The following is an 8573-nucleotide window of genomic DNA, read 5'->3' as shown; positions in this document are numbered from 1 at the left end:
AAACCGACCCAACAACACTTAACAACAACAACACATCATCTTCTGAATCTGGCTTGAATTTTGACAGCTTCCTGTTGATTTATTGCTGCAATCATTTTTTAATTATCTTCAGCAAAATTTTATTTGCATGTGGCATTAATGCTATTGCTGAATAATTTCTGAATTATGTTGGGTCATGTTTCTTTGGAATTGGCACAAATGTAGATCCCTTCCTGTCTGCTGGCCAGGCAGTTGTCCACTCCAAATTTTGGGGCATGCCAGGTGAGTGCCAGTGCTGCATCAGTTTGTTGAAACATTTTGATTGCTATTCTGTCCAGTTCTGGAGACTGGTTTTTTGTTAATGCCTTCCATGCACAGCCTGGACTTCTTTTCCATGGAAACCATTGTTTCCTGTTACATTACTTTTTGAAATGACTGAATGTTCATCAATTCTTTTTTGGTACAGGTATTCTGTATTTCTTCCATCTTCTTTTGATGTTCCCTGCATTGTTCAATATTTTGCCCATAGAATTCTTCAATATTGCAGCTCGAGGCTTAAATTTTTACTTCAGTTCTTTCAGCTTGAGAAATGCTGAGTGTGTTCTTCCCTTTGGGTTTTCTAATTCCAGGTCTTTTTACATTTCATTTTAATATTTGACTTTGTCTTCTCAAGCTGCCCTTTGAAATTTTCTCTTCAGTTATTTTATGTTATTTTTTCTTCTATTCACTGTTGCTACTTTAAGACCAAGAACAAATTTTAGAGTCTGTTCTTACATTCCTTTTCATTATGCTTTAACTATATACTCAAGGAAAATAATTTTAACCTTTTGTTTTACAATTATGGCCAGTATCAAGTGGGCAGTGGAAATTGTCATTGCTGTTAAGTGCCACAGTGTTGGTTCCGATTCATAGTAACCCTGCATAGGGTCTAAAGGGGTGGTTAGTGAGTTTGAACTGCCAATTTTGTGGTTTAAACCAACCTTGAAGTCCAGTGCTTTATTCCACAGAGCCACATAGGATTACAGCAAGTGTCAAGTGGGCAAAAAAATGGTGAAGGTTAAAATCATCAGAAATAACCAGAATGAGGCCATTCCCATTCTGGGATAAAGAAACATTGCTTAAGTGGTTCAGTGTGACATTCCCTTTAGCTATGGAGGTTCCAGTCGGGGGTGTCCCAACCACTGGTAAAACAAAGCACTATTTCACTCTGGCCTGTTTGCATTTGAGAGAAAATATTCAAAATGAGAAAAATCTTGCGAAAATTGCCAGTTTCCCATCTATCCTATTCTAAATTATAGAACCAAAGCTGATCTGTGCATCAGAAAATAAAACAGTTTTATGAAGGACTATCAAGTTGGCAGAGTCCTCGTATGTATGGCATGCTAGGATAAGCACAGACTGCTAACCACAAGGTTGCAGTTCAAACCCACTAGCTGCTCTTTGGAAACCCTATACAGGGTCACTGTGAGTCAGAACTGACTGGATGGCACTTAACAACAACATCACATTGGCAGTGTGTACTAATGACCAAATTTCAACTTTCTGGTCTGATTTCCCAAACTTAAGCTCTCAAAATCATGAAGTAAATAATGAGCTCTGGTAGCGCAGTGATTACGAATCGGGCTGCGAACCACAAGGCCAGTAGTTCACAACTACCAGCTGCTCCATGGGAGAAAGATGAGGCTTTCTGCTCCCATAAAGATTTACAGCCTCGAAAACCCTGTTTAGGGTCGCTATCGGTCGGAACCGACTCGATGGCACTTAACACCACCACCAAATCAGCAAAAGAGAACAAAAAATAGTTTAAGAAAAACAAAATATATATATGACCTCTGGACTCCTCTGAAGGGGTTAAACCAGTGTAGTTTATTCAGATACACTACTATTCTGTTTTGTAAGCAGGAAAGTCTATTCATTGGCCTCGATAACCTTTCCTGAAGACCATCTTCTTTCCCAGCAGTGTTACAAAAAAAAATCAAATAGAAATTATTGGTAACAAATGCAGTCTGAAACAAATGATCACTAAATCAGCATCCTACATCTTCATTATTAGTCTTTAAGAATAAAAGAAACATTTTTAGGTTACCAAATATTTCTGGTGTAGAATTTTCCAAAATCCTCTATGATATCAGGAGACTCTCTACTTATAAAGCAATTGGTAAGTACCTCAGCAGCATCACAAGGTCGGCATCACTTGAAAGACGCACCAGTCCTGGGGTTCCTTCAGTTCGGATAAACTGAATCTTCTCCCTATTAAATCAAAGAAATAATTCAAAATACAGATGGTAGTGGGCTTTGGAGATGGAATTTAGTGCTTTAGGTACCATTTTTAGAAATAATGGTAACAATACCTTGGGTACTTATGTTCCACACACATCCTAGATTATGTAACAGGGAGGTTCTTACCTTCAAAGAAGACTGTGAGCATCAACATTTCCTAGCTTTATGTTGGGAAAAGATTTTTTATTACCTTCATTGTTTTGCTCCCCACGTCCTTCTATAGGTACCAGTACTAGCTGGCAAATAAAACTGCATCTCTTATTTGAGTTAAAGTCTGTTGTAATTCGGATATATAAGCAATAGTTTGGACCATTCAGAGGATCTTACTATCCCTAAAAGAGACTGTGTAGGGATATTTAAATTCCTGAGAGTATACCTTTAGTTGTGTATGATGAGCTTATTCCAACCAGGAAGCAGAACCGCTAATCACAGTGTATTTAATATAAATGTAACAGCTCCTCTCCAGTTACCAGAGTCAGTACAATAGACTGTGTGTATGCCTGTACAAATATACACAAACATGTCACATACAACAATGTGGATTATTTCTATAATTGCTTTTTTTAATAGATAGGTGTGATAGCATCAACTTTTTTTCTCCTTGTTTGATGAGACATCTCCACATAGCAATTTTTAATTCATTATATGAATGTGATTATAATATTTTTTTTCTTAGCTGGTTTTCCTCATTTCTTTCATAGTATTTCACAGCATACAATCATTAATTTGTCTACAGTGAGGAAACATAAAAACATCATCTATTGGTACTCAAAACATTACATTTAGTTAGAACACAGGGCCAACAGAAATGCAGTTTGTTCTGAGTGCTAATGACAAGATATTCTATCATGATTCCTGGGTTATGAAGTAAAATGTCCATCTGTGATAAAAAAAAAAAAATACTTAGATTTAGTTATTATCTATGGGGCACCTTGTATTTCTACTTTACATTTTTCATAAAGCTTTGTTGCATTTTAAATTTCCAAATTCGGAATGCTTCTTTCACAGACTTGAAGGCAATGGAGTGGAAACCAATTTCTAATTGTTAGATCAAAAATCCCTGAATACACAGAAAGATCCATTGATTTGTCCCAGCTATAGAGCTTATCAGGAGTGATTAACAGAATTAACAGAAATCAGTCTTCAGTTTCTCCTGGCTTGATTCATTTAAAATAATATGTTAACATATGAAGCATCTAACTTTTAATACTTCCAATTTTTCTGTTTTTGTCACATGTGCCTCTAACTATACTACATGTATTAAAAAGACTACTAAGAAATAAATGGCAGACATGTATGTAGAACAATTACACAGAAAACAGAAAGCCTCTCTGCCTGCGGCTATTTTAGTTTGCCAGCTCTAACCAGGCAGAACAGTTCCCCTTAAGTGTTGCAATCACATGTTGCCTGAAGCACGTGATGGAAACCAAGGCCGATTATCTGGTGAATAATATTTTGATAAGACGTATAAAAGTTGGCCTTTAAAATTTTTTTTAAAAAAAGCTAAATTAGAGGCAAGTTATCTTGGAGAAAATGAGCAATAACTCAACCAAAGAAATACTCCCATAAGGGTCAGTAACAACGACACGCTTTGATCTTGCAGAACCAAAAGCTATCTCTCAAAAACACACACTTTATCTCCTTAGTCTATCATTACAATGAACCTAGGCAAACAGAACAAAACCAAAAAGCAAACAAGCTGAGCACTTTCCCCAACTTCCCTAACTGGAGCTCTGCAGAGTGGGTTGAAAGATGGCAAAGATATCATGCACTGGACGGAGGCCTGTAGGTTTCCTGTGAATAACACAAGCATCCTAGCTTCCTGAGTCACAAGGATGGCAGGGTGAAGGAAGGAAATCAGGGAGGCACTAGACGAAATGTGCCAATTGGGAAACTTTTTTATCACTTTCCAAATATCAACTGTTAGGCAGTGAGGTGACTGGTTGTCAGGTAAGAATGTGCCAGAGTCAGACGAGAATCAGTTCTCCATCAAGTCAGTTTATGGTCACAATATCAGACTACCAGTTATATGCTTCCAGGAACCAGACACTGAAGCAGTCCATTTGATGTAGATCACACCACTAAGCACTTTCTTATACTGGCATTCATTCATTCTTTCAGAAAATATTTCCTGAACACTTACTATGTGCCAGGCATGGTGCCATCCACTGGGAATCCAATAGGGAGTAAGACACAGTGCCTCTATCAAAGAGCTCTTGGTGCAGAGAAAAGAGAAAGTCAACAAGCAATTTTAGAAGCATGTGAAAATATCTAAATTGGTTTGTTCACTTAACTGCACTGTGTTTAGGCCGTATACCTCTCCTAGTCTAGAAATCCCTATATAAGGTTCTATTATACTTGAAGCAAAGAAGGCATTGGTTCATTGACTGTCCAAAGATTAGATTAAGGCTGAGGTGAACAGATATCTTCCGAACTGTCACCAGTCCTTTCTAAGAACAACAAACAAAACAAAACAGAAGCTACTTCTTGGTTATCAGGAGTTTGTTTAACATTTATAAACCAGAGTTTCTCAAACTAGTGCCTTTGTCTATTAGAAGCTTATAGCCATTTGCAAGTTCTTAGAGAAGTTTTACATTTTACATTTTTGTTCTGATGATCAAAAGTGTTAATACAGATGTAAGCATATTTTGGATCATCTAGATAATGATTATGGCAGATTAGTGCCAAGTGACTTCATCCCATGTTTGCATTTAAATGACTGCTGATGTTAAGTAATCAGAGATGAACTTTTAAAGTGGTGGGGAGTAAATCTGGCCATCCCTAGGCAGGTAGGGCCTTGATGTTAAATTTTGTAATAATTGTCCCTGTCTGTCACTAATGCATACTTTTATTTTACCAACTACTAAGACAAAACTCTCCTCTTGCAGTATTTGTTTACATCCGAAAATGAAATGGATTTAAGTGATGCATTATGTAAGTTGTCAAAGGCTAAAGAAAAAAAAAGATGTGGGTTTAGAAAAATAAATTATGCATGCATGCTAAACAAAGGGTAAAAAATGTCAGGCTTATTCTAAGAATAGAAGTTTTAAAATAGAAAACTCATGATAGAATTCTCTCATCACAGGATATATTCAATGGTATATATTTTGTTTATTATTATAATTGGGGTACACTATTAAATCATTAAGGAACCCTAGTGGTACAGGGGTTAGAGCATTTGGCTAAAAGAAAGATTGGTGGTTTGAACCTGCCAACCACTCCACAGAGAAAGATATGTCAGTCTGCTTCTAAAAAGGTTTGCAGACTTGGGAATGAAATGGGATGGTCTGTAGGGACACTAGGAGCCAGAATCAACTCCATGGCAGTGGGTTTGGTTTTGGGGTTTTGTTACGTAAATTGGCTCATCAAAGCAATGAATAAATAGATAAAAATAACATTTTTGTTAAGAAGGAAAAATGATGACAATGATAATACCAAGAATGCAAGTGAAGGACCATTTAGATACAAAATCAATACACAGTCAAGTTCAACACAAGTTTAAAAAAAAAAGCATGAAAATATTTTTCAACTGAAATGGTTTCAATGTTGATAGTTTGGACCCTGAAAAATAAAATTTTTTCACATGAAAATTAATTCAAATGTTGAGTTTTAAAGTTTTATTTAATTTGTATGTCTTTTGGTTTTATAGCTTTTACATGTTGTAAGTACGAGTTTATGCATAGTTTATATTCACACACATTTAGGTCTCAGTAAAATAAAAGCAGTTAAAGTCAACACTGTGGGTCTGCACTATTTCTTTACCTTTGAGATTGGTTTTAAACATGTAGAATTGTGGTTGCTGTTGTTTAGTGCCCTTTATTGTTGTTGTTGTTTGTGCCGTGGAGTCGGTTCCGACTCAGAGCGCCCCTACACAGGGTTTCCAAGGCTGTAAATCTTTACGGGAGCAGACCGCCTCATCTTTCTCCCGTGGAACTGCTGGTAGTTTCAAACTGCTGACCTTGCGGCTCGCAGCCCGATTCGTAACCACTACGCTACCAGAGCTCCTTTAGTTGGTTGCAACTCACAACAACCTTGTATAGTTTCCAAAGACAGGCTGGTGAGTTTGAACCACTGACCTTGTGGTTAGTAGTCCAGTGCTTATCCTGTAGCACCAACCCTGATTAGAGACACATTTTAATGGTACGTTAATATATTAACAAATGTGTGGCGCTGCAGGTTAATGCTCTAAGACTGCAAGGTCAGTTTAAACAGCAAAGTCGGTTGTTCCAGCTTACCAGCCACTCCTGGAAATCCTATACAGGGTTGCTGAGTTGGAAATGACTCAATGGCACTTAACAACATAATGTCAGAAGGAATTGGTGACATCGTTATTTCCATTCTTTATTGCCTTCCTCTTAAAGAAGAAATCCTATTTTCATTTTAGTGGCCTAGTTGTCATTTCAATCCCAATAGCTGCTCTTGGAAACCCTAAGCAGGGTCGCAGAGTTGGAATCAATTGATGACTCACAACATAGTGAAGATTAGGAGTCCTTATGGTGCAGAGGCTAAATTGCTTGGTTAACCAAAATGTCTGTAGCTTGAACCCACCAGCTGCTCTTCAGAAGGAAAATGTGGTATTAATAAAGATTGTTGTTGTTGTTGTGAAGTGCCATAGCAACCCTGTGTATGGTTTCTAAGGAGCAGCCCCGGAAACCCTATGGGGCAGTTCTACACTGTTCTATGGGTCGCTAAAAATGACAATCAACTTGACAGCAATGAAAATTATATTCAAATAATTTATTTTATCATTTGTCCCTCTTTGCATGGCTTTCTCTGTCTTCTACCATTGTACCTTCTAATAAGAATGTATCTTATATCACTGCACCTTCTAACAGAAATGCACCTTCCCTTTAGAAATGTTTTTTGAGGCCAAAGTCCTCTTTTATCTTTGTGTTTCCCAGATATCTGGACTGTGCTGTGCATATAATGAACATTTCATAAAATACACACCAGGCACATGATCAGTTAACACCAAAAGAACAGATTTGACTCAACATATTTCCACAAACGCTCATTCAATGCTTGGAGTAAACACTCTTGCTATTACTTCTTGTTGTGACAAAGAAACAAAAAGAGAAACAGAAAGTTGGTTTATTTACTAAAACAGAATCTACTGAGGAAAGTGCAGACATATAAAGAGGCAGTCTCTTAATTAGAAAACTCAGGATTACTGCAAGTACATACTAAAGACTGTAGCAACAACTGTAGTAAAATACTGGCGAGTGCTGTGCCTCACCTGTCTACATTCGAGTCTCTGTCACCACTGCCTTCAGCACAGCAAATCACCCAAGAAGATCAACTCTACCAGAAGATCATTTAAGGACAATGAACAAAGTCTCAAGACCGGAATTCCCACAGAAAATGCTCTCACTGAAACCAACCCCCATTTTGTTGAAGTTAAAGAAACAACCAGAAGCAGCAGCCTCCAAACCGCAAAACTCTCTCAAGTGCAGACTCTGACCTACACAGTTCCTGTGCATACAGTCAAGTAACACCTTTGCAGATGTTTAAATGTTTTAGAAGAGATTTTAAATAACTGCCTTAGGGGAATTTTAGAGAAATACCCTTGATTTCTCTAATGACATAATGTCAAGAAAGGAAAATTAGCATTGATTGCTCACCATCACTACAGTTACATGGCATTGTTTGACTTGAAATAGAGCCAAACAGTGAAAGGTTAAGTTTTCTTTCTACCTCTCATTAAAGAGCTAAGAAGTATAAATTTAGGTCAATTATGATCATGTGATTTTCCTGGAAGCGTAGAAGTGACATGAATTAGACATATATTCAGGGGCAACAGTTGTTGCATATGGATATAAATTAGTTCCATACATCTTATGATGACTCTAACAAAATACAACAATCCTTTGCAAACCCAAATTCAAGACGAGAATTATTATTTCCTCCAGGCATTCATTCTTTAAACATATCTGGCTGTACAATTTGATGAGTGGTTTATCCTCTAACTGCTCACATCTTTAGGGTTTAGAGGGATATAGGGGGAAAAGGTTGAGAGGTAGCCTTAGTCCAACTGCCTCATTTAACAGAAAAAGAAAAAGAATGTGACCACATCAAGGTCACACAGCTTGGTAGTGACTGTTGGAAGACTGAAATCAATTTTTATTTGCCTCAGGGTAATGAACTCTTGTTTTTACAAGAAATGGGCACTTTTCCTCCCTCCTTCCTGATTTCCACCAGGCCCCACAATATCACAAGGAACCTAGAATTGTATAGGAATTTTATATATATATCAGGGGAAAAGTACTCAGTTTAAGGTAAAGAAAGTCTCCAGACTCCCGGTTTGCCAGGGCGGC

General features: G+C 37.4%; 1 protein-coding gene across 1 annotated transcript in view; it reads right to left on the bottom strand.

Annotated features, from left to right (window-relative positions):
- HECW2 (HECT, C2 and WW domain containing E3 ubiquitin protein ligase 2) overlaps positions 1–8573 on the bottom strand; it is a 356874-nt gene that overhangs the window by 81052 nt on the left and 267249 nt on the right. Inside the window, exon 17 of the mRNA XM_006862016.1 lies at positions 2146–2229. Within this exon, the coding sequence (XP_006862078.1) occupies positions 2146–2229 (84 nt within the window). The remainder of the gene's footprint in view (positions 1–2145; positions 2230–8573) is intronic.

Source organism: Chrysochloris asiatica, unplaced genomic scaffold (genome assembly GCF_000296735.1).
Source record: "Chrysochloris asiatica unplaced genomic scaffold, ChrAsi1.0 scaffold00045, whole genome shotgun sequence".
NCBI classification, from domain to species: domain Eukaryota; kingdom Metazoa; phylum Chordata; class Mammalia; order Afrosoricida; family Chrysochloridae; genus Chrysochloris; species Chrysochloris asiatica.
The sequence above is the reverse complement of the archived record's forward strand: the minus strand, read 5'-3'. Positions and strand labels throughout refer to the sequence as shown.